General features: G+C 28.4%; 10 protein-coding genes across 10 annotated transcripts; 4 read left to right on the top strand and 6 right to left on the bottom strand.

The window, feature by feature from the left end:
* Positions 1-42: 42 nt before the first annotated feature.
* Positions 43-2199, top strand: T552_00409 (hypothetical protein). The gene is made up of 8 exons (XM_018369024.1): positions 43-217; positions 268-648; positions 701-1130; positions 1178-1224; positions 1273-1360; positions 1412-1457; positions 1504-1924; positions 1971-2199. Exons 1-8 carry the CDS (start codon positions 92-94, stop codon positions 2151-2153), a joined length of 1722 nt encoding a protein of 573 aa, XP_018227293.1. The 5' UTR covers positions 43-91; the 3' UTR covers positions 2154-2199.
* Positions 2200-2285: 86 nt separating this feature from the next.
* On the bottom strand, positions 2286-4950 carry T552_00408 (hypothetical protein). Its single transcript, XM_018369023.1, has 13 exons — positions 4845-4950; positions 4592-4796; positions 4446-4539; positions 4329-4399; positions 4196-4275; positions 3997-4149; positions 3740-3942; positions 3613-3699; positions 3385-3564; positions 3134-3340; positions 2676-3092; positions 2499-2633; positions 2286-2454 (listed from the first exon to the last, which is right to left on the bottom strand). Exons 1-13 carry the CDS (start codon positions 4903-4905, stop codon positions 2332-2334), a joined length of 2016 nt encoding a protein of 671 aa, XP_018227292.1. The 5' UTR covers positions 4906-4950; the 3' UTR covers positions 2286-2331.
* A 7-nt stretch (positions 4951-4957) lies between these two features.
* Positions 4958-5435, top strand: T552_04068 (hypothetical protein; the record flags this gene model as incomplete). The annotated part of the gene is given in 8 exon segments (XM_018372119.1): positions 4958-4972; positions 4979-4990; positions 5037-5045; positions 5061-5155; positions 5237-5284; positions 5315-5356; positions 5378-5409; positions 5428-5435. Coding segments are annotated over 8 exon segments (261 nt in total).
* Positions 5436-5450: 15 nt separating this feature from the next.
* On the bottom strand, positions 5451-6889 carry T552_00407 (hypothetical protein). The gene is made up of 8 exons (XM_018369022.1): positions 6849-6889; positions 6778-6806; positions 6653-6731; positions 6528-6607; positions 6367-6483; positions 6180-6323; positions 5713-6136; positions 5451-5669 (listed from the first exon to the last, which is right to left on the bottom strand). The coding sequence occupies exons 2-8, from the start codon at positions 6798-6800 to the stop codon at positions 5496-5498; spliced, it is 1041 nt and encodes a 346-aa protein (XP_018227290.1). The 5' UTR covers positions 6801-6806; positions 6849-6889; the 3' UTR covers positions 5451-5495.
* Positions 6890-7107: 218 nt separating this feature from the next.
* T552_00406 (hypothetical protein) lies at positions 7108-7843 on the top strand. The gene is made up of 4 exons (XM_018369021.1): positions 7108-7309; positions 7351-7393; positions 7444-7624; positions 7667-7843. The coding sequence occupies exons 1-4, from the start codon at positions 7161-7163 to the stop codon at positions 7795-7797; spliced, it is 504 nt and encodes a 167-aa protein (XP_018227289.1). The 5' UTR covers positions 7108-7160; the 3' UTR covers positions 7798-7843.
* A 323-nt stretch (positions 7844-8166) lies between these two features.
* T552_00405 (hypothetical protein) lies at positions 8167-8821 on the bottom strand. The gene is made up of 2 exons (XM_018369020.1): positions 8541-8821; positions 8167-8496 (listed from the first exon to the last, which is right to left on the bottom strand). Exons 1-2 carry the CDS (start codon positions 8773-8775, stop codon positions 8213-8215), a joined length of 519 nt encoding a protein of 172 aa, XP_018227288.1. The 5' UTR covers positions 8776-8821; the 3' UTR covers positions 8167-8212.
* Positions 8822-8832: 11 nt separating this feature from the next.
* T552_00404 (hypothetical protein) lies at positions 8833-11654 on the bottom strand. Its single transcript, XM_018369019.1, has 2 exons — positions 11489-11654; positions 8833-11440 (listed from the first exon to the last, which is right to left on the bottom strand). The coding sequence occupies exons 1-2, from the start codon at positions 11606-11608 to the stop codon at positions 8879-8881; spliced, it is 2682 nt and encodes an 893-aa protein (XP_018227287.1). The 5' UTR covers positions 11609-11654; the 3' UTR covers positions 8833-8878.
* Positions 11655-11772: 118 nt separating this feature from the next.
* Positions 11773-13534, bottom strand: T552_00403 (ATP-dependent RNA helicase eIF4A). Its single transcript, XM_018369018.1, has 10 exons — positions 13478-13534; positions 13370-13430; positions 13258-13322; positions 13148-13200; positions 12904-13088; positions 12681-12854; positions 12225-12635; positions 12138-12180; positions 11930-12090; positions 11773-11884 (listed from the first exon to the last, which is right to left on the bottom strand). The coding sequence occupies exons 1-10, from the start codon at positions 13486-13488 to the stop codon at positions 11846-11848; spliced, it is 1203 nt and encodes a 400-aa protein (XP_018227286.1). The 5' UTR covers positions 13489-13534; the 3' UTR covers positions 11773-11845.
* A 577-nt stretch (positions 13535-14111) lies between these two features.
* On the top strand, positions 14112-20579 carry T552_00402 (hypothetical protein). The gene is made up of 15 exons (XM_018369017.1): positions 14112-14155; positions 14202-14532; positions 14577-17990; positions 18036-18079; positions 18122-18287; positions 18340-18353; positions 18397-19125; positions 19171-19285; positions 19328-19401; positions 19445-19626; positions 19670-19786; positions 19832-19889; positions 19939-20099; positions 20143-20385; positions 20435-20579. Exons 2-15 carry the CDS (start codon positions 14204-14206, stop codon positions 20531-20533), a joined length of 5745 nt encoding a protein of 1914 aa, XP_018227285.1. The 5' UTR covers positions 14112-14155; positions 14202-14203; the 3' UTR covers positions 20534-20579.
* Positions 20580-21065: 486 nt separating this feature from the next.
* On the bottom strand, positions 21066-25351 carry T552_00401 (hypothetical protein). The gene is made up of 15 exons (XM_018369016.1): positions 25236-25351; positions 25151-25189; positions 25001-25104; positions 24925-24956; positions 24579-24878; positions 24153-24531; positions 24025-24104; positions 23582-23986; positions 23121-23541; positions 22838-23076; positions 22327-22793; positions 22184-22283; positions 21593-22139; positions 21427-21537; positions 21066-21383 (listed from the first exon to the last, which is right to left on the bottom strand). The coding sequence occupies exons 1-15, from the start codon at positions 25304-25306 to the stop codon at positions 21112-21114; spliced, it is 3567 nt and encodes a 1188-aa protein (XP_018227284.1). The 5' UTR covers positions 25307-25351; the 3' UTR covers positions 21066-21111.
* Between the last annotated feature and the right edge of the window lie 102 nt (positions 25352-25453).

Raw genomic sequence — 25453 nt, 5'->3', positions numbered from 1 at the left:
TATTGATTTAAAAAACCAGTTTTTCTGATAAGTTAAGAATCATTTAAATAAAGGAAAAAGACAGGAATTGGGAAAAAAGGGTATTTTTGGTATGAAAGAGCTATTAAGATTATGTATTTTATTGGTGATTACTGGTATTGCAAGATTGAGTAAAAATACTGGAGTATATGCGTCAGTAAAAGATGAAGAAATAACAGAGAAACGGCCCACTTTTAAGGTGTGTATGCGCGGGGAAAATGGTATTTTTGGTGAATTGATGGGTATAAGGCGATTAATCTGAAAAACGCGGGATTTTTAGAGCAATTTACGGAGAATTGGAAGGAAAGATGGACAGTATCATCAGCACTTAGACGTGTAGATGGAAATGATACGTTTTTCTATGTTGGAAAGTGGAAGGTTGAAGAGCCTCGTGTACATAAGGGAATTATAGGTGATAAGGGTTTGGTACTTAAGAATGAGGCGGCTCATCATGCTATTTCGGCGAAATTTGATAAACCAATAAATAATAAAGGGAAAACATTAGTAATTCAATATGAAGTTATGTTTCAAAATAGATTGGAGTGTGGAGGAGCATATTTGAAACTTATAACAGAATCGAGTGAGGATATTCATCATAAGGAGTTTAGCGATAAAACACCATACACGATTGTATAAGAAAAAAAAAAAATAAGAATGATTAGGGGTGTAATAATGTTTTTAGATGTTTGGACCGGACAAATGTGGTGTGACGAATAAGGTGCATTTTATTTTTCGGCATAAAAACCCAATTACGGACGAATATGAGGAAAAACATCTTAGATCACCACCTGCTATTGATGATTCTAAATATACGACGCTTTATACATTGATAGTTAGGCCTGATCAGTCATACGAAGTTCGTATTAACAACAAAGTTTCCAAAAGTGGGAATTTGTTGACTGATTTTGAACCCCCGGTAAATCCGGAGAAGTTTATTGTCGATCCTCTTGATAAGAAGCCCGATGATTGGGTTGATCAGGCTAAAATTCCAGATCCAAATGCAAAAAAGCCAGACGATTGGGATGAAAATGAACCTTATGAAATTCTCAATACAGATGCCGTAAAGCCGACTGACTGGCTTGAAGATGAGCCATCGATGATTCCAGATCCGGGTTAGTATAGGAATTGTTTTTTTTTTCATTGGATTTATTAGTTTTAGATGTTAAACCTCCGGAAGAATGGAATGAAGAAGATGGTGAATTTATTGTAAGTATCTTCTTGAAATAATTTAAGTATTATTGATATTATTCTTAGGCGCCTTTGATACCAAATCCTTTATGTAAAGAAGCATCCGGATGTGGTCCTTTTAAGCCAATGATTCGAAATCCTAAATATAAAGGAAGTATGTCTACTTGAATCTTATTTTTTTTTGTTATAATGCTCACATTTCTAGAATGGAGGCCACCTCTTATTAATAATCCTAAATATGTTGGTGAATGGTTTGTATTTATTCTTTTGAGTGAAAATGCTTTTTAACCTATTCAGGAAACCACGTAATATTCCTAATCCTGCGTATTTCGAAGATAATTCCCCTTCTGATTTTGAAACAATTGTTGGAGTTGGTTTTGAGCTTTGGACAATGCAAAGTGATATTTTGTTTGATAATATTTATATTGGACATTCTGTAGAAGAGGCTGAGCAGCTTGCCAAGAATACTTTTCAAGTAAAATACGAGTTTGAGAGGAAGGAAGAAAAAGAGGTTCCTCCTGCACCGGAAACAGTATTAAATAATGTTCCAAAAGAGACATATTTTGATACTGCTATAAGAAGAGTTGTTACGTTTGTTGATTTAGCAAAAACTAGTCCCGTTTCGGCTATTAAACAAATGCCAGGGACAGCATCTACCATAGGAGTTGTATTTGTCACTTTTATAGCTCTTTTGTTTGGGTTGGTTACTTTGGTTTCCGTAAGTTTAGTATCATGTTTTACTTTTGAATTGACTTGTTATTTAGTCAGGACATACTTCAACAGCTGGGTCAGAGAAAGTAAAAGGTGGTCATTCAAAATCTAATAAAGCTTCGAAAGATGATCATTCAAAATCAGATGAGGCTGTGAAAGATGACTTGTCTGAGGATGCTCACAATTCTTCAGAGCAAGTTATATCTAAAAAACGTTCGACTCGACGTACTGAATAACTTTGGACTTTGCTTTCTAGAAATAAATGTCTATTTTAGATTAATAAGTTTTATTTTTGTGTTAATATACTGCATCTAATAAAAATTATGGTACATTTTAAATTTTCTTTTAATATTTTAAAATATATTATGGAAATAGTTTCGATATTGTTTTTTATAAATGGGATTTGTATTAGTTTTATGTTGAATTTTCTAAGGTAGAATTTTGTTTTTTTTTGTTTTCTGCTGCCCATTTTTGAGCCATTGCCAATAATTTGAAATTTCTCTTATCTTCATCAGTAGGGAAGATATAATCGTAATACTATAAAATGTTAAATATTTATAATACAGTAAAAGTATTTTTACTTCTTCATATGTTCCGTCATCTAGTTTCCGTCTACTTTTAGCTACTTGTGGCATTTGATCTTCTACCATTTTAAGAGATTTCTCATCACCATTAGAAATTTCAAATTGTTTCCAAGCTTCCAATAAAATTACACGCTAAAAGTAAATTAATTTGGAAATAAATATTAAGTGTTCTACTTCTTCTTTTAAATTATGTTCCTTAAGGTTTTTATAAGCCCTTTGGAAGACATTTCTTGCTCTTTCTTTTGAATATCCCGAATCATCATCAGAATTATCAGGTACTGAAAATTCAAAATGAGCAAAACTTATCCAAACTTTTACATGTTGTGTTTTTTCTAATAGTCTTTCATAAAGTATTCTAGTCCTATCATATTCCCCTTCTTCGAATTCAAAATCAATATAAGCTTTCCATAAAAGTTCCGGCATATCTAAATTATGTTGTTCTTCAATTGCCAATTCAAAAATTGCCCGTACACGTGCGTAATCTTCAAGCATATGTTCTAATTCTGCATATTTAATCCATGCATAACAATTATATGGATCATATTCTATAAATTTCTCATATAGAGTTCTACAGCGATCAAATTCTCTTAACTAATATTTTTTAGAATTGATAAAAAAATTTGATGATTTACCTGAAGTTCAAGCTCAATGTATTCCTTAAAAAGCTTGTTCTTAGGACACATTCCAATAGCCATACCTAAATACTTTCTAGCTACAGATAAATTCAATTGTCTTATTTCAAATTTAGCGTATAACACCCATATCTTAGAAAAAGTAAAAATCTTATGTGGAATTAGTTTTAAGCATTCTCTATAAATTTGTCTAGAACGTTCATAATCCTAATATTATTAATATCACAATATAAATTTTTAATAGTATACACTTTTGTTTCTAATTCTTCATAAAGTGCATAAAATATCCAAATATATATATATCTTCTCCAATGTTTTTTTTGATATGATGGAGGAACATGAGCTATTGCTCTTTCATAAATGTTCCGAATTTTTTCTGAATCACCTGATGACTCCTCAAGATTTATATAATCAAACCATGCATCGTAATTCTTATAAATCATTAGTTCCCAATATATAATCATAAAGGAACAACATACCTTCGGGTTTTCTTTTATTTGTTCTTCATATAAAACTCTTCGTTTGGCCAATATAGTATCTTCAATTCCTTCTTTATCTCCAAATTGCTACAGAGAATTAATATGATACAAAATATAATATTTATACTTTTTCAAATGAACTATACACATTGTATAATGCTTCACTTTTGCTTTTTGGTAGTCGATCCAGTGCATATCTGTAAATAACTCTAGCACGTTCATATTCTTTTAATTTTGTTTCGAATTTTCCATATGCAATAAAAACTTTTTCATCCATAAACTCCTCTCCTAATGTATCAATGGCAGTTGTAAAGACCTCCCGAACTTGATCTAAAATATACATTAAAACATACATTTATTATCATATATAAAATATAGAAAAACCCGATGTTCCATATTCTTGTTCAAAATTTGCCCATTTGATCCAGTTTTTTGGTTCTGGATATAATGATATAAACCTTTCAAATATCGCCCTTGCACGTGGTATTTCATTATATCTTTCTTCTAATCGTATATACGCATGCCAAGCTGCTTCATCTTATAAAAATTAAACTTTTCTCTAAAAATATATAATTTAATTAACCTGGCTCCCATGACATCCATCTTTCAAAAATTTGACGAGTACCTGATATATTTCCAAGCGTCTCTTCCATATATACATATCTATACTATGTTAACCTAAAAATATATATATTAAATTCTTTTTATAATTATACTTGAACCAGAATTTATCTACTCTAGGCATCAATGTAACCACTCTATCAAAAAGATTGCGTGCATGGTTTATCTATCCTGTTTTAATCTTCTTTATAATTGATTAAATAACAAATTACATTTCGGTGCTTGATTTCACTCTCCAAATAGTGAAGCCATAGAGGAATATTTGTTGCATCTACATCTAGAGCTCTCTCAAATATAGATCGTGCTCTAAATTACATATAGCTTCAGTTTTTTTTGACATTTTATGTATTTTTTTAACCTTGCAAATTCTTTCTGTTCTAATTCCCATTGTGCATAGCGAACCCATTGAGATGTAGAAAGTCTATTCCTACGTATAGCATCTTCAAATTCCTTTCTCTTTCTTCCTTGTAGCTCATGAAGCTCTTCAAGATCTGTTAAACGTTGTTTTGGTGCTGGAAGTGCTGGTTCTTGTCGCTCAAAAGCCTCACGAAGCAGCTGTTCAGCTGTAAAAAACTAAGATACCCTCTTATAAACAATATCCTCTTATTTACCTGTAATTTGGATTGGTGCTGGTGCCTTATTTTTGATTCTTGGAGGACCTCTTTCTGACATTTTATATATTAGTCGTTTGTCGGTCGTTGATGAGTCGATCAGTATATATAGAATGTCTTATTTGTTAGTTTAGAAGACTATAAAGGTTAATTAAGCATTGTTGATAATAAGATTTGTTATGTGAAATATAGAATGAATATGTTTGATATGTGTAGTTTGAAAAGTGTAAAATAAATGAAAAAAAAAAAGATAAAAAAGAAGAAGAAAGTGTTAGATTTGACCAGAAAGATGTTTTAGATGAGTTGATGTTGTAAAAGTATTTTTTTTTGTGTTTTTTTTGTTGAAAAAAGAAATTAATGAAGAAGAAAAATAAAAGTTTTTAAAAAAGAAGAATATTATCGGAATATTTCTTGAATAATTGCATTGATTGTGTCATTGAGTTTTAGATGATATGTGTAATATTTTGAAGAGATGATTTCAATTGTGTAATAAATGAAATTTTGAAAATAATGTTAATTATTTAAGAATTGAGTTATTTGAAAGATAAACCATTAGTTAGGAATAGTAATTTTATTGTTTAAGATGTATGATGTGTGAAATATTTTGTATAATTGATATTCTTGCGATATATTAAGAGAATAGAATAAAAATTATGTATGTTGTGTTTTTGTGTAAATTTTTGATATTTGTACAGCTAAATTTAATAGATTTAAGTGTTCGTTGCCGCCATCAATTAGACGCATATCAGTTTCACCCATAATTTGAATCATTGCATTTTTCTGTGTGTTAGAAATGAGTTCATTAGAAACAATAGAATCATGTATCTTTAAAGAATGATAAAAGCATTTAAAAAAGAGGATTGCAAACCTGAGATAACAACTGATTAGCGCTATAGCCATCTAAAATTATTTCTGAAACATATTGATCAATTGAATCATATAATAATTCGGTTTTCTTAGATGAAAAACATATAGAAAGCAAATTATCGATAATATGATCAGGAACTGTGCCTGAAATGTCTGTAATCAATTCTAATGAAATACTTTCAACACTTTTATCTAATGATTTGTTCGCATCAGAATCTAAATTAACTAAACGTGTTGCTGATTGAAGAAATGTAATTGCCTTTCGTAAATCACCATTTGACAACTCTATTAGTTTCTCAATTACTCCTTCATCATACCTAACATTTTCACAATTAGCTATATATTCTAATTTACTTTTTGCATTGTGAAAATTAAGTGGTTTAAATTGAAATTTTGAACATCTAGATGCTAAAGGTCCAATAATCCTTCAAATAAGTAAAATAAATATATGATCCTCATTTAACCCACCGAGTTACATAATTACAAATCAAACAAAATCTAGTAATTTTAGAATATGTTTCCATTGTTCTACGTAGTGCTGCTTGTGCATCTTGAGTCATAGAATCTGCTTCGTCTAAAATAATAATTTTATACGGAGGATAAGGACATTCACTTCAAAAATAAACCCTCAATTATATCATTCTTTTATAAATACCTAGATCCATTGGGAATAGCAATTCGTGCAAAGTTTTTGACTTTTTCTCGAATAATTGATATACCTCGTTCATCTGATGCGTTCAATTCTAAAACTCGAGATTTCATTAACTCTGAACTACTCAATTATCATTTTTATTTCTTATATATAAACATAATAACCCAAAAAGCTCCTTTGCAAGTGCAAGAATTGTAGATGTTTTTCCTGTACCCGGTGATCCATAGAATAACAAATGAGGAAGCTTATTAACAATTAAATCTTATAATATTAAACTCAATAACTATACGTTCATCGATTGTAATGTCTTTTTAAGCACTTTGATCGTATGATCTTGTGATGCTACCTCATCAAGACTTTGTGGTCGACTAATCTTTCATTTAACCTCTTTTATATTATAATAAAGATAAATACTATTTCTCAACCCATGGTATCATCCTGTCCTAGTCCTTTTAGATGATATTAATATCCTTATATTATTATACTTTATTTATTTCTTCATTTTCATGTTTTTGCTTAAATATAGGCATATTAGAACAAATACTTGATTTTTTGAGATTTTTCTTAATAAATTCTTAACAATTCTTAACTTTTATTAACAATTCTTGACTTTTCTTAACAACTTTTTAACTTTTCTTAACAATTTTTCAACTTTTTTTAACTTTTCTTAACTTTTCTTAACTTTTCTTAACAATTTCTTAACATTTTATTAAGAATTTATTAAAACTTTAATTAACGATAGGTTAAATGGTAATTAATTAATAAATAAAATATATTAATTATTATAGTAGCATCAGATGGATCAAAACTTGATGGAAACAAACGCCTTATCTCAGGCATTCTTTCAGGATAGATCAGGAAAAATAAATGAACGATTTAAAAACCATTTGATACGGTCATTAGATATTTTAGTTTATTGCCATATAGTCTGTATTTATTTTATGGAGTATATTATTAAATAAATATGTAAATATTGATGTTTTTTAGTGTTAGTTTTTTTCGTCTTTTACTTCGTTCAATTATACAATTGGTGTGTATAATGATTAAGTTGGTTTATAATTATTAAATATTTTTAAAAAGAATATATATACCCATAAAATTGTGTATATTTCAGTTATACCACGATTGGTTTTTTTTTACGTAGTAATTGGGTCATTTTTTCTATGTTTATTATGTCATTTGTTATGGGTACTTCCAGATGCACCAGAAGGGCAATATGGATATTTACATGGAGGATTATTTATTGATTTTGTTGGAGAAGGTATGTATGATATAATGTGTAATTAAGGAATTGAAAGAATAGGACGTCATTGTAAATTTAAACCATGTTTTTTTGATTTTATTATTTTTGTTTTACAACTTTTTATTTTAAGCATAAAAGAGAATTCATCAGATATTATTTCAGATGATTTTACTATATCAGATGATAATTAGACAAGATAGATTAGTTAAGTTGTATAAAAATAGTTAAATTGTAAATAAATTTTATAGGTATTAAAAACTAGAAGCCATTTTAGTATTGATTTTATTTTATTGTGTTGAATTTGTGTATTTTGTTTGTTTTTTTCCTAAATCTAAAATTAAATATGTGAGATGATGAGATCTTTAAATGATTTATTTTAGGATATTTGTATTTTGATAAGTATATATTGAAAAAGAATTGTAATTTATGATGTTAAGTAAGATTTTTAAAGAAACTGGTGTTTTTTTGTTTAATATTCATCTCAGAAATCACATGTTTAAGGATTCGTCATGATCATATTGCTATAAAAAAGTTATTAAGTTCTGAACAAGGATGACGATATATGATTTCATCATAGATATAGATGTATCACAGAGCAAAAATCGTTTAAATACGAATAGGTATAGCTGGCCAATAATTTACTTTTATTTTATTTTCATCAGTACCATGATTAGTATTTTTTCGTGAAAGTTCATAATAATAAGTATCAAGTGCATCTTCTTCTTTTTTAATCAGCTCATATTTTTCTCCATATCTTAGAAAAAGTTCGTTATCATTTCTAACAAGCTTTGAATATGATGGTATATGTGCTTTTAATTCTTCTTTCATTTCTTGATCTTCTTCAAGTGATTCTGTTTTATTTGAAACAAAATATGTTGAATGTTTTGCTTCTAAAATAAAAACTTAGTCATGAAAAAATATGTTAATAACAAACCTGATTTAAATGATTCTGACCATTTGAAATATGCGATATCCTCTTCATTTAAAGTCCTAATGTTTCCATCTGAATATGTATGAAATCCTAAAAAATTGGCATTATTAAATATATTTTTTTCATCTTTTTTCAAAAAATAACTGAAAATTTCTAATGATTCGCTATTAAAATGATTCTCATGAAAGTTAATAAGATCTTCCTCTGTAATCTCTGGAAACTTATTCTGATCTATCATTTGATTAAAGATTTGATGAAACTTAACCGATATTTCTGATTCATATAATATTTAAAATTTTTAAGAATCTAAATGATTAAATTATATCTTATATAATAGTGAATTATTTGTATTTGTTGAATAAAGTTTCTTTCTTATGCTTTTCATTTAATGGACATAATACATTAGAAATATCTGGTAAATCGAGATCGTCTTTTTCATCGCTATCAAATATGATTTTACGCCGTTTAAATCTGTTAGAATAAGTTGGTTTTGCTTTGTAGTTAGATAGTAATGAATTGTTTGTAATTAAATGTTCTTTTGGAATTTCTTCTAATCCATTGCTTTTGAAAGATTCCTTATTAGAAAAATCGTTAAGTTTTAAACATTGAGATTGGTTGATATTTTTTCCTAAAAGCATATAATTCCTTGTATTTTTTACTAGAATATTTCTAAATTTTAAAGAATTGATTTGATTGTTGTTTATAAAGTTGTTTAATACAGTTTTAGATGTTTTGATAGAATTGATTTTTTGCATAGTTTGAATTAATCGTTGACATAGTTTACTATGAGATACATAACAGAAAGAGCTGAGCTTGTCTTTTGGTACTGATTCAGGAAATAGTGTAATATCTTTAGCGAGCAATGGCTGGCTTCCAATTGTTTTAATATCATGATCAAATTGTTCTTTTTGTTCTGAATTAGAATGTTTAATAAAATCATTCGATAATACGGCATTTACTATTCTATTAGATTCTTTATTATTTTCGATTGTTTGTTTATGTAAAGTAGATGCTGTAATAAATTGATTTTTGCATGTAAGAACAGGTTTCTTTTCCTTGTATTTTGATTGATATTTTAATTGATATTTTTTTATAAATTCGTTGCTTATGTCGCTTGATATAATATTCTTGTCTATTACCAGCTCTTGTTTATGGCATTTTGGACTTTCAAATTTAGGTATTATTCTGGGTGATATTTTTTCATGTAATTTTAATACATTTCCATGTGCGATAACCCTTTGAATTGCTTTATAAGAATCTTTAGCACGGAAATAATTTCTTTCTTCTCTCCCAGAAGTAAGTAAGATATATATATGGCCTTCTCGTTTACGTCCTGTTCTTCCCATACGTTGCAATAAACGAATTGAAGATGATGATGAATCATAACAAATAATTAAATCAACTTCACCAATGTCAAGCCCTTCCTCCCCTATTGATGTAGCAATTAAAGTATTAAAATCTTTGGCTTTGAATTTTTCAATAATAGAAATTTGTTCTTTTTGGGTCATTCCTGATGACAATTTACGAGATGATTGACCAATAAATAACTGTGCTTTCACCAATGGATAATCTTCTTCTAGAACCTTCATGATATCTTCTGCACTTGATCTATATTCTACAAATACCATTGCTTGCGTCTCTTCGTTTTTATCATTTGCGTTAACAAAATGATCTAATAGAAGAGAACGCAATTTTTCCAACTTTGGATGCCCAATATATGTTGGGGCTGATCTTAGCTTTTCAATTAAAGATATAATTTGTCTAAATTTTTCTTCACTTTCAAAACATTTGTGTTTTTTTAATACTGGTCCATCCACTAATTCTTTGATTTTTTTGTAAAATGGATTCAATCCATGACAAATTAGTAAAGACATAGGATATGCCAGTGAAGATAAGATGGAGAAAAGTGTAAAAAATTCTCCTTTTTTAATAGATGGTGCGTTCATCATAGATGGAGTTTTCATAAAAGACTTTTGAGCTTGTATAAGACTAAAAGTTGTTAATTCTCCAGGATCATGAACATGATATGCGTTCATTGAATTCAATTGCTGTAAAAATGGTTTTATAATTTCACCGTATAAATCACGAACTGTTATTAACTCTTGAGAAAGAGGTACTAATATAGTTTTTAGTGTTCGATTATGAAGATATTTTTGAATATCAATAGAATCTTCTGTTCGTAACTCAATATGTGCAATATATAAAGAATTGATAACTCCTTGTACTGAATCAATATCTGTCCCCGGTGTTGCTGTTAACGCCAAAATCCTAAAGCTTTTGTTTTTTGAACGAATCATACGAACAACATTACAGTACGCATAATTCCCTATAGCTCTATGTGCTTCATCAATAACCAAACAAACAATTGACTTTTTATTGCAAATTTTCGCTTCCAAATCATTTTGTAAGGCCTGTGGCGTCATAAAAAATACTCTTTTTTCTTTCCATGCAAATGATCTTATTGATTGCTTTACATTTCCACTTAATTCAATCGTATCTTCCGGAGGTATTCCACATATATTATAACACGCTTGAATTTGTTGAGAAACTAAAGGTTTTGTTGGCGCAACAAATATAATCTTACTTTTTGGAAACCATCTATAATAATTAAACATAACTACTGCTGCAATAAACGTTTTTCCAAGTCCTGTTGGAAGTGATACGAGTATATTTTGATAAAGTGCTTTTTGAACAATATTAAATTGATAATCCCTTTCTTTCATGTTCGTAGGATAAATCCACGTCTTAATTGATTCTTTATCTATTTCATGATGCGTTGGTTCCTCCTCCATTTCTTTAATTGAGGATTCTTTTGGTTTATTTGGAATAACTTTTCCAAATAATGTAGTTTGAATAAATTCTTCCCGAAAATTAGCATTCTCTCTCTTATTTACCACTTTCTCCTGTAAATCTGTTTATTTCTAATATATTTTTCATATCAAAATACTCACATTTTCCTGCTTAATATCATTCGTTTTTTTTTCTTCCTCATTAAACGCTGCTTCTACTCTTTCTAAGATAAATTTTAAAGATTCTTCATCTGATATCTCATATTCTGATGCTTCTGACATTTTCTATGCCATAATAGATGCTACTTTTTGTCTTTAAAGGCTAAATATTTATAATTATATTGTGATATGGTTAATCCATCGATGGTTAGAGGTGAAACAGGTTGGATCATAAGGTGCTTTATAAATAATTAACAAAAAGAGTATTAAATATTTAAAAAAAGTAAATAATTACATGTTATAAATAGTTTATCTTAAATATAAAATTTTGCTAGATAGGAATTATACAAGTTGATAAATTTAGATTAAATCCGCAACATTCATAGGCATTTCCTCGATCTTTATTGATAAGTAAGTAGAGATAGAGAAAAAAGGTAGAATTACCTGTGTACTATAAAATTGTTCAATATCCCGCATCATTCTTACATCTTCGGAGGTAACAAAATTAATAGCTACACCTTTACGACCAAATCTTCCACCTCGTCCGATCCTATGAATATAATTTTCACGGTTAGATGGTAAATCATAGTTAATAACCAATGAAACTAAAATTTTAGTAAAAGGGTTAAAAATATAATAATAAAAAGAATACTTTGCTGGACATCGATTCCTCTGGCAAGAAGATCAGTAGCAATCTAAAACAAATAAGTATAAGATTATTTTTAAGAGAATAATTTACCAAAATACGAGAGGAGCCACTTCGGAATTCTTTCATAAGAATTTCTCGTTCGGATTGTTGCATATCACCATGCATAGCAGATACTGTAAAATCGCGTGAAGTAAGTTTTTCCGTTAACCAGTCTACTTTTCTTCTAGTATTGCAAAAGATAACAGCTTGTGTGATTGTAACTGTTTCATATAAATCACATAAGGTGTCGAGTTTCCAATCTTCTCTTTCAACTGCTATATAAAATTGTTTAATACCTTCCAATGTAAGTTCGTCCTTTTTAACAAGAATACGAATTGGATCACGCATAAATTTTGTAGTAACCTCAAGTACATCTTGAGGCATTGTAGCTGATAAAAGGACGACCTGTGTCGACTGTGGCAAAAGTTGAAAAATATCATACATTTGATCCTTGAAACCCCTCTGTTTTTATTAGTAAATGCTAATTTTTATACTTCAAAATATTACTGAAAGCATTTCGTCTGCTTCATCCATAACAAAAATTTTTATAGCATCGGCTTTTAAAGCTCTGCGCTGAATCATATCATGAACTCTTCCTGGAGTTCCAACAACAACATGTACACCTGATTGAAGCATTTGTATGTCATCCTTTATATTTGTTCCTCCAATACAAGCATGACACTTATTATAATTTTAGTTTTTTTTTTCCCCTAAATCCTAAAAATATAACCTCTACTTGCAAAAAGTCCCCTATAGCAATCACTACTTTCTGAATCTGCTGCGCAAGCTCACGCGTAGGGGCGAGAATAAGTGCCTGACATTGCTTTAAACCAATATCTATTTTTTGCAATACGGATATCGAAAAAGTTGCCGTTTTTCCCGTCCCAGATTGTGCTTGTGCAATCACATCATGGTCTTTATATCCATTAACCATTCTATCTTCTTTCTATTTACTCGTAATTACTCCCACATACCTCTAATAACCGGCAAAATAGCTCTTTGTTGAATAGCTGAAGGACGTTCAAAACTAAAAAAAAAGTATTAAAAAAACAATTTTATCAAAAATAACATAATCCTTATTTACCCATATGCATAAATACCTCTCAATAGCTCTGGTTTGAGGTCCATATTGTCAAAATTATCAACAACCTAAAAACATTTGTTTAATTTTTTTTTTAAAAATATTTCTTTTCTACTTCATCCCAATTGGAATCTATTTCTCCTTGAACTTCTGAAAGAGTTGCATTCTCTTCGGGCCTAAATATATGTTTTAATCTGCTTTTTTTCCTACTATTTAGCTCTACTTAACAGCCATTTTTATTTTTCAAATACTTTTATTTTTTTGAGGTTATTCTGTATGAAAAATTAATACTTTAAAAAGCGTTTTTTTAATTTCTTGGTTTCGTGGGTTAAACCCTAATTCCTAAATATAGGTATATACATTAGCATATTATTTACGATAGCTGCTATACGAGTATCATATGATCTCTTTATTTTTAATAAATTAGTCCTTTTGATAAGTTTTTTATGTTTTTTTTCCTATAAAACGCCCATTCTTAATGTTTAGATGGTAATTTAAAGAATTAAATATGAAAATATACGTATATTTTGTTTTATATTGTGATTGCATATATGACGATTTGTAAAAAAAATACAGATATAAATAAGAATTCTAGAACTATCTATATATAGGTGTTTTATAGTTGAGAGTGCATACAAGACGCATACAAGACGCATACAAGACGCATATAAAGCGCATATAAAGCGCATTAATAAAATAAATTTTAAGGAATTGAAAAAAGAAAAGAATGATATGAATAAAGTCTTATGATATTTTGAATAATTAATTAATTAATGTGTATTTAATGAAGTATATGCACTTGTTATACGGAAAACCGTACGCGATTCGGTTGGATTTTTAAAAACCGAGAATGTTTTAGCAACGTTAAAAAAACCAAGATATTAGAAGATTAAGGATTCTGGTAAGATTAAGACAAGCTTTTATATATTTATGGCTAAATGAATAAGATATGTCTATAGATGAAGCGGGTTTATTGAGGGTTCAGGAATTAATTGAAGAAAGTTATAAAAATCTTGAAGATACAAGTATTCAACAAAAGGCATTTCAAGAATCTTTAAAATATCTTGGAGGACTTTGTGAAGATGAACATTGGTTTTGTAGTAATAAATTGGATGCATTAATTAAGGAATCGTTACAGTTATTTATGTTTTCTAAGAGTGATGCTTTATCATGGTTAAAAAGGAAAATTCGAGATCAAGTTGGAAGATGTTATTCATGTGTTAAACATTATCATATTTTGAAAGACGAGATTGAAACATCCTATGAAGGGCATGAATAGTAATGATGGAATATATGTAGTTTATAATATTGATAAATTGAAGCGATTTAGATAGGAGTATTCATAATTATATTAAGCATTTGAGGGAATTTGATTATGAACGGATATATGAAGCATTGAATGAATGGTCGGATGAAATTTTGTTAGAAAAAAAGGAGATGACTATAAATTTTCGAAAATTTATAGTTATATATGAGTGTTTATGGGATGTTGAATTGCTTAAAAAAGATGAATTGAAGGATAAATTTAAGAATATTTTTTTGGCTATTCAAAAGAAAAATAAATTTTTACGTATTTATGATGAAGTTGTTCCGGCCATGGTTTATTTTCTTTTTGATGAAAAGTTTGAGGATTTTTATTCATGGGCCGAAGTTTCATTGAAAAAACTTTCAAGGAAATTAAATTCATTTGAATTTAGCTCGATTGCAAAAAAGCCATTTACCATTGCTATGGATAATTATTTAAAAACAAATAATTCAATGCCAGAGATGTCAACGTCGATTTTCTGGAAGGGTGTGTCAATTTTATTTCATTATACTGAAAAAGAGTCTATAATTGTAGACCTTTCTGGTCAAGGATGGGATATTGTTGGTCTTACATGTTCTCGATTTTTTGAAAATACGCCTGTAATTTTGGATATTTTGAATGCGTTTCTCACGCTTTTAAATGTTCTTGGATCAACATTTTGGGAACAAGCAATGTATTGTAATCCTCTAAATGCTATTGATACGATATGTCAAAATAATTATGTACATAAAATGATTAAGACTTCAGATATGAGTAATAGTCAGATGGATGAGAGCTCATTTATGTCTTTTATTTTGCCTTTTATGTGGGTAAAGCCATTTATCAACAGTTTACAGGATTCGAATAGACATCATTCCTGTTCCAGATTTATGCTTTATTTTCTCGAGTATTTTCAGCAAGATGAGTATTCAAAAGAAAATAGAGATAATTGTAAAGCGTTTGCGTATCAGATTTTGAGTATGGCGTTTGAGATTTTATTAAAAAGTGCTTTTATGGATTTTGATGCATATTTGATATTAATTCAAGAAAATAAAAAAGTTTTTGAAAAATACTTAGGAATTGTTGAGGAGTCTCTTTTTTCCATACAAACAAATGATTTTGTAAAGGCTGAAGCTTGTCGATTAATAGGATTTGTTTTAAAAGTGGACTGTAAGATTTTACAGCAAGAGTTTTCTAATATCATGAAGAAAAGTGAAAAATATGATGATTCTGTTATGACTATTACTAATTATACTTTGGGAAGGATATGGGATGTTTTAATTCAGAATATTCGAGATTGTGATTTAGATATTATGTCTCAGATATTTCAGTCTCTTTCCTCATTGTCTTGCATTGAAATAATACAGGAAGAATCTGAAAGATTTGTTTATTTTAATAAAATAGCTATGGAATTGATTTTAAAAGCGGTTCAGTTATTCCGTAAATTTGACGAAATGGGCTCTAATATATTTAAAACAATGTTGCAGGTTCCTGAGATTAATCATTCTATTATATCATTATCGTTTTCTCCAATTATAGAAATAGGTCAGCTGTCATCTAATATAATTAAACAAGCATATAATTGTGTTGATCAATATGAAATTTTTCGGTTTAGTTTATCTCACAATTTTGTTTCTACATTAGCAGGGTTAATAAATGTTATTGACAATTTTGAAAATATTCAGTCTTTTTCTGTTGCTTCTCAATTGATAAAGGCGTTTATTGAAGTTCTTGATATATTATGTTCTCCCAAAAATGGTATTTTATTATTGGATCAATATAAATCAAAGGAGTATCGCCCGGTTATAATATTGTTATGGAGTCAGTTTTGGATGTTTCTAAAAATGTCATTTTTATTTTCCTTATCATGGGCTAATGATTTTCCAAAAGATTCTATGGTTGTTTTCATAAGAGATGTTTTGAAAATGGTTAGTAATATGGTCAATTACTCTAAAGTCCATGATTCGATTATTTTATTAGATGATGGTGATTCGGATGAACCTTCTCATATGCTTCATAAATTATTTTTTCAGATACAAGATTGTCTTAAATATTCATTTAGATGGCTTCGCTTAAGTGATAAAGAACTTTTAATTTCTACGGTTGATTTTATTTGTCTTTTGCTTTTTCGCTTAAAAGTTGGAAATATAGCTATAGAAGAAAGTGTATTGGCTATTCTTAGAGATTTTCTTGAGAAAAAGAGCAGTAAAACTAGCCTTACTAATGAGCAAAAGATGAAATTGTCTTTTGCTCTTCAGGAGTTTGAATTGATGTTGGATAAGTTTAATGATGTAAAGGTTTTTGAGTCGCCTATTCTATCACAGAAGTTACCTTGTAATAATCCTGATATTTGCGTGGGCAATGTAGAGAGAAAAACGTCTGATATTAGTCATTCCAAATCTTTTGAATCAGGAAGCTTATCAAATTTTACTTCAGGAACAAAGCCAAAAGTGCAAACAAAATTGGTTATGGAAGTACTCAATTCTAAAGCCGTATTGCCTTCTCATGAATCAGAAAGCAATTTAAATAAGTATAATTTGAAGAACCCGAGTTACTCTAAAAATAAATCTTTAAATTCGCATGGATTGGGTTTTAAATCTAGTTCAATAAGACAATTTCGTTTAGAATTATTAAGAGATAGGAAAATAAATAGGGAGTTGAAGAAATGTACTAAAACTAGTACAAATACTACAGGTTCAAAGCTTTTTGAGTCTGAAACACCGCCAGATGATATTAAAGATCGAGATTTAGAAGAATTGGTTTCGTCTGATACAGAATCCGAAAATAGTAACATTGATAATCTACCTTTGAAAGGTAAGATTTCTCCGAAAATTCGTCAAATAAAACGCAAGTCTGTTCAAAGATTGGATCATGATATTTTAGGTAGTAGTTTATTCTCTAAACAAAAATTGCAGAAACAAAAAGTTAATACTTCAAAGATGAGGTTATTTCCTTCATTGTCGCCATTGCATAAGCAAATTTTACAATGGAATCTAAACTATAATGGAGAAATTCCTCCCGGTACTATTAAACAAACATATTTAGAGGTTGATAATAAATTTCAAACACCACAAGCTTACGTGGATACTTTTGAACCATTATTGCTATTAGAATGTTGGCAACAAATTATTAAAGCTAAAGAAGAGAATACGGATGAAACATTTAAAATAAAAATAATAAATAGGATCTCTGTTGATGAATTTATAGACCTTTATGTTTTTATTTCTTATGAAATATTTAATTCACTTGTCGTTTTGGATTCTGATATTTTGGTTATTTCAGACGTATCAAATCCATTTACAGAATCTAATGCTAAGTTATGCTTAGCAAAAGTTCAAATGATTTCAAAAAAAAAGAATTTTGTTGAGCTTACCTTGAGAACATGTCCTTTAAGCAAAATAACTACACTTTTTTGTCCAAACAATGAGCTTTATGGGCTTAGACTATTTAGGTATGTTATCTGTATTATTATGTTTTTTATTTATAATATATTTAGCTTAGTTACAATTCAAAGAGAATATTCTGCTTTAAAAAGTTTAGGTATGTATTTAAAATAAAGTGGTTTTTTTTTTATATTTGTAGAATATTTGGAGCTTTGTGATAGTATTATTAATGCTAGACCTCAGCCATTTCCTCTAGTTTCTCCTGCTGAAATTCAATATGCAATGACTACTTATGATGTAAATCAGCCTCAAGCTGAAGCTATTGTTGGTGTAACAAAATCTACTGGATTTTATCTTATACAAGGGTAAGTTCTTTATTATATACCTTTATTATAGTGTTGCTAATTTGATTTCAAGACCTCCAGGAACTGGTAAATTTTGTGTTTTAGGTTGTACAACGCTTAATAATAATAGGAAAAACAAAGACAATTTTGGGTATAATTAATGCTTTTCTTTCTCAATCAGAAAATAGATTTCGTTCTGGAGTAACTCATGAAAATGACCCATTATCTTCAAGAATACTTGTCTGCGCTCCTAGTAATGCAGCTGTTGATGAAATTGTTCTACGTCTTAAGCAAGGGTTACCTGATTCAAAGGGAATTAAATATTATCCTAAGATTGTTCGTGTTGGATCGAATACTGCTGTCAATTTTAATGTTAAAGATGTCACTTTAGATAATCTTGTGGAAATGGAACTTTCAAAATCCAATATGAAACCTGAGCATGACCAAAATTTAAATCAGGAAACATTAAAGGAGCAATTAAATGAAATTTTGAAACGGCGTGATTTTTTATTTATGCAATTAGAGAATCAGGCATCTGAACAAGAAAAAAAAAAGATAGAAATTGAGTTAAAATCTTTAAATCTTCAAAAGAATAATTTAGGTCAACAACTCGATGAATTAAGGGATCAACAAAATGGCACTGGTAAATCATTGGATATCATACGACATGAAATTCAAATTAATATTCTTAAAAGTGCAGACGTAATTTGCACTACACTTAGCGCAAGTGGTTATGAGCTTCTTGGAAATTTAGCCTTCGATTTTTTTACTGTTATTATTGATGAGGCTGCGCAATGTATAGAACTTAGTACATTAATACCATTGAAATATGGATGCAAGCGTTGTGTTCTTGTAGGAGGTTAGATATTCTTTTAATTTTCTTTTATTTAGGAGTAATTTTTAGATCCTAATCAATTACCTCCTACTGTATTTTCTCAGGTAGCAGCAAATTATTTATATGAACAAAGTCTTTTTGTAAGAATGCAAAAAAATTGTCCTTCTTCAGTTCATATGCTGAGGTCTGTCTGACAATAATTTTAAATGTTATATAACTATTATAGTATACAGTATCGTATGCATCCATGTATTAGTCAATTTCCAAGCAAGATTTTTTATTCAAACAAACTATTTGATGGTAATTTTATATGTTTTTATTAGTTTCTTTTTAATAAAGTTAGGCGAAAATATGAGAGAAAAGGCAAAAAGGCCTTGGCATAAAATAGATCTCTTTGGTCCTTATCGCTTTTTTGATATTCATGGATATGAAGACGAAGTTTTTTGTTCACCCTTTAATCTTATGGAAGCACGCATTGCATTAATAATTTATGAAGCTATTATACGGGAATTTCCTTCTGTAAATGTTAGTATTATTTTTTTTAGGATTTATTATGTTTATTTTTTAGTTTAATGGTTGCTTTGGAATTATTACTCCTTACAAACAACAACTTAATAAAATTAAAGAGTTGTTTATAAAAAAATATGGTAATCTTATTTTTGAAAATGTTGATTTTAATACTGTTGTATGATTTATAATAATTAAAAAAAAAGTATGTTAATTTTATTAGGATGGATTTCAAGGCCAAGAAAAAGATATTATTATATTATCATGTGTTAGGGCTTCTAGTAATACTTTCTTTAAATATTATTTTGGGATGCTTACATTTTTTAATAGCAAAAGGAATTGGATTTCTTTCAGATATTAGACGAATGAATGTAAGTTTAACTAGGGCTAGATCTTCTTTGATAATATTGGGCAATGTTAAAACACTTTCTTGCCATTCTTATTGGTATTCTCTTATTAAAGACTCTAAAGAAAGAGGCCTACTTACTAAGGTAAATTTAATGTTTTCTATGTTTTATTTTTAATGTATTTTAGTATGATGATATGTTATTTAAAACTTTAAAAGAAAAGAAAAATGTTGATTCTTGTAATTTTGATATGGAATCTCAAGAGAATTACAAAATTGATTCACTCGGGGAAAACATTAGCATTCAAAATTTTCAATTAGAATTGATTGAAAATACTTCTTGTTTGAAAAATAGTAATAGTATTTCTGAAAATTTTCAAGTATTTGAAGAAAAAGTTGATAAAAAGGCTGGATTTGATTCTAATTTCTTAGTAAAAAGTAACACGTTTGAATTGAATATATTATTAATATTTGATGTAGATACCTTCAGAAAAGAAACCTGATGTTTCTCTTCTAATTCATAAAAGACGTTTAGATTGTGATATTTTCATACGTAGACCTAAGATTAAAAAAAAGTGAATATGGTTTAATCATTGCAAATTGTATTATAATTATTTATTTATTTATTAATGGCATTTCATAGCGGTATATATAGGCATTAATTATTTATATAAAAAGATTTATGAATTTATTTATTTAAATATTATAATTTTGTATTTTCATGAGCTACTTAATATTAAAATGCTAATTTATATTAAAATTTGGGTTTTCTATTTTACTGTTTGGATTTATAATATCCATTTTTATTTAGTATAATACTATTAGACTCCTGGTTTTATAGATTTATCAATAATCATTTTAATTTTTTATTTAATAATTTTAAAAGTAAATACAAATAATATATATAAGTTTTAATGATTGAAATTCAAAAATTATATTGATTTTTTATAATATAAATAATGAATTGCAATTTATATTTTATTTTAGTTATTGTTTTAATATAAAATTTAAAGAATGAAAATTTTTAAATATTTGATAAATATTTGGGTATGTTATTATTGTAGATATCTATAAATTCATTATTATGCGTATTCAATTTTAATTTACTTTATTTCATTTTGTTATAAATTAATTTTTTTTGTATATTTAAAAAATAATCAATCAATATGTCTGTTTTGTAATTTTTTGCTTTTAAATATAGTAATATTGTGTGGTTTACACCATATTTCTTTTATGTCATTTTCTTCTGGAAAATATTCTGATTCTTGAAAGTTTTGAATATTTATATCATTAGATTCTTCCTTTGAAACAGTCCATAGAAGACATTCACATCCACAGCCTGTAGGACATTCCTTTGTTTGCATAAACCAATTCTTCATACATTTAGCATGTCCTCCATGAGAGCAGACTATACAGCCAGATACCAAACCTTTAAATAAATTAATAAATTTTTTTAATAATATTATATATACCTTTTACACATACTTCACAAAATATGCAATTAGAAAAAAAAGTAGCTTTTTTACAAATACTATAGTTTTTATCTAATGAAGATTGATCTGAAAAACATTTAACACAATTTTCTATAAATTTTTTATAAGTTAATGTCTAAGTTTTTGAAAAAGAAAAATTACTTACCTGATTTATTATCAAAAACAAAAGTTTTCTTTTTGGTAGTAAAAAGCATTTCATTATTATTAAATTTTGAATTAAATTTTAAAATTTCAGTACGTTTTTTATACAATTTCCATCTAATAAGAAATTCTGCATAATTTATTCTATAATATTTCTTTAGTTGCTTTCTTTCTTCACTGAAAAATGAGAATGGTATATATTCGTCATCCAATTGCTGATAATTAAACATCTTTACTGATATATAATGGTTTTTATTAATGTGTGATTGAGAATGTTCGCTTTTGCGATCTTCTATAGAGATGGGGAGTGTTATCTCAAATGGAATAGCTTCATGACTATTAGAATTATTACGTTTTATATCTGTTAAATAATGATGGGAAATGTGTTTTTGTGAAATTCGTGTATTTTCCAAGAATGAATCATGATCATAGTATCTTTCGGGAATAGGTGTCGCATTATTATGTAAAAGTATGTTATTATTTTTATTGGAAATCTTATGCTGATTCTGAAGAAATAAAGAATTACATGTTTTTTCATTTAAACCTGCGTCCTAATATGAATTAGCATATAAATATATGTATGTATATAGTTTACAGTAGCAGAAATCTGACAAATGCTTAATTCTGCAGAATCAAGCACACATGACAACATGGCTAACGTTTGGACATCCCTCAGGTTTTCATAATATGAAAAGCTAAATATTAATAATATTATTATAAATTTATAAATATACTCACATTCGATCAATCAACCATTGTCCAAAAGGATGATTATCCGAGCGAACATTATTATATATTGAAGGTTGTTTTTGCATTGATTTCTTAAAATTGGAAATTTCCTGTTCTTTTTTACAAATAAATAATTTTAAATCTGTGTCTGTTTTATCTTTATTTTCAAATAGATTTGTATATGTTCTCAACTCTGCTCCAGATATTATCATTTTTACAAGCATCCATACTTCATAAAGCTCTAATAGATCATATTTTAAAGCGATTTTTGCATTATGTTCACAAACTTCTATAGAAGATCCACAAATTTTATAATTTCTTGCTAAAGTTTCTTTAATAGGTTCAAGATAACTAATATTCTGAATGAGAATATTTCCATAATGATCTTCTGAACGTATATTCGATGATCGCCGGTTAAAATAACGTTCATTTTGGCTACTGTATGAATTGAATTTTGAATTTTTCCTTTTAAATGACTATAGTATATTAATATATCAATATAAAAAGTAAATTTTTCTACCCTTGACCTCCAAATAGAAGAATTAGCTTGATTTTCTTCGTCTAAATTTAAAGAGTTATTTCTTAATAATAGGTCTTCAGAGCTTATTCCAATTTTATTATTAATAAAACTCTCAATGTTACCAAAAGATTCAAAGTAATTATTAGGTGATTCAAATGCTTTGTTTTCTTTTTCAGAAAGAATTGACATTGCTCTATTGATTGATTCATTTTTTTTTTGAAAAAAACAAACAAGCTTTCCTTATTGATAATGTTAGAGGTTAATATGAAACATTAGAACTTACCAAAACAAAATGTTGCAGCACATTTTCGAGGAGAAGGAACCACAATGTTGTTTGCATTCTTTTCTAATGAAATAGAGCGGGATAAAGAAAACATTTGATCATCATCACTTGAAGAATCACCTTCAGTATCTGATATCCATTCTCCACTTAATACACTCTCTCCTAAAAGGTAACGAATACATATTTCTAGACACGGGGTTTTCTTTTTAAGATAGCTTTCTGAAATTTTATTTAAAGATTGTTTGATTTCCATATAATTTTCCTCTGATAAAGAAGAAGTTTTTTCAAGTTCAAAATTTGGTATTGCACTATTAGGATAATTAAAAGGGAATTGAACAAGAAGCCTAATAAATATCATGGTATTATCAATGCCCCAAGGTCCATTAAGTGCTAATGTACATTTACGTCCTGCAACATTTATCTAAACGCTTAGTTTTATTCTTTATTATATTGTTTATTACTTCTTCAAAATTAACTTTTGGAAATTTTTGACCTATCCATGAAAGTTCTTCGCCTAAATTTTCAGGAATATTCCATGTTATAGCTGAATTGCTGTTTATAGATCGTTCTATACGAACTCCTCTCATCCATTCTAAAGGCTGAACTCCTTTATATGATCTTATAGATTTTGTCATATACTTTCCATGTATATGATTTCCTGTTACTGTTTTATACCTATTAAACAGTGTATTTGTCTTGTTATTGATGGTGCTTCTTAAAGTAGATTTGGCTTGAGGAGATATTGGTATATGCACAGATGATGTATCTTTTTGATCTACAAAAGGTTCGTGACGATAGGTTTTGTATTCTGCGCCTATATTGGACATTCTGAATCTTATTGGCTTTTCTGGATCATGTCCAGTAGACTATATTTTTAGATAAGAAATGATTAAAAAAAACTTACCTTCAATATTTCATTAGATATTGGCCATAGTCGTAAATGATGATCTTTAGACCATGTTATAAGTTGAAATCGTCTAGTATCTAAATTTGATTTAAGATTAAATTATAAAAGTTAACAAATATAAAAACCCTTTGAAATATCATCTGTTTCACTATATCTCCAGACAAATTCTTTAACTATATCTGTATGTCCTTCAAATTTAGCTGATGGTTCTACAGGTGTACTTTTTTCATCTTGTATATCCCATAAGTATAACGAATTATCATCACGTTGAGGCATTGTAATAACGCCCCAACCAAATGGCGTATGGCGAGCTTTCCAAACAGGTGTATTTGTTCGTATTATTCTTTCTGGTACATTTTCATTTTTTTCATAATCCCAAAAACAAACTGATTTATCTAAAGAACATGTAATTATTTTTGTTTCCTCCGTCCTATTAAAATCTATCCCATATATTTTTGTTGAATACTCGCAAACACGGATAGATTTAATTGGTTGTGCTCCATACTTTTAAAATGTTAAATATATTTTAACTTATATGGATTTATTTATACTCTATCATCCCATATTCTTAAAAATTGTCCATGAGACGATGCCAAAATATGTTCATTTTGATTATTCCATTTAACTTGTGTCGATCCTGCCGTCCAATCACAATAACTATTAATCGGCTTTCTTGTATCTCTAAGATCCCAACAATGAATATATGAATCTATAGAACATGTAGCTAATATATCCGGGTGATGCGTACTCCAATTAATGTCTGTAATTGCACGAGAATGACTATGAAGAACAAATTCTATAGCATTTCGTGATGGTAATAAAAGATTCCAGACAATAGTCTTTTGGTTCGACTGCATTTTAATTAAATCACTTTTATACACAATACATATTATATACTGTCGATGCTACCCAAAATGATCGTGATGCGTCTATCCACATCAATTTTCATTCAATTTTTTAAAAACATATATACGAGGAGACGATTGTACATCTGCTACCTCCCATGTAGTAAGATGAGGAAGAAATCGTGGCGGATCATACGGATTATCAATATCAACAATTAAAAGCCCTTTTCGTCTATAAAAATCAATCTATTCCCCTCTTTTTTCCTTGAAAAACTAACAATCCTAATATTACATCTCTTCCACATGCTGAAATAGACCTTTTCCCAATTATAACCCTTTTAATCGGAAAAAAAATGCACTCACATAGATCCTACCGGTTCATCTACCTCTATAGATATCTGTTTATCAAGCGTAGCGCTATTTATTGCCTTCATTTCTCCTTAATCTTTCTTCTTCTTAATAACTCCCTATTAACTCCCTATTAACGCCTTTAACATCCGTTCAAATTCTAATATATATAATCTTTTATGCACATATCTTTCCATTGAACGCTTTATTATTGGTTTTTAGCCGAGCTTGTC

Source organism: Pneumocystis carinii, assembly GCF_001477545.1.
Source record: "Pneumocystis carinii B80 chromosome Unknown supercont1.2, whole genome shotgun sequence".
Lineage (NCBI taxonomy): Eukaryota > Fungi > Ascomycota > Pneumocystomycetes > Pneumocystales > Pneumocystaceae > Pneumocystis > Pneumocystis carinii.
This window is presented reverse-complemented; position numbering and strand designations above follow the sequence as displayed.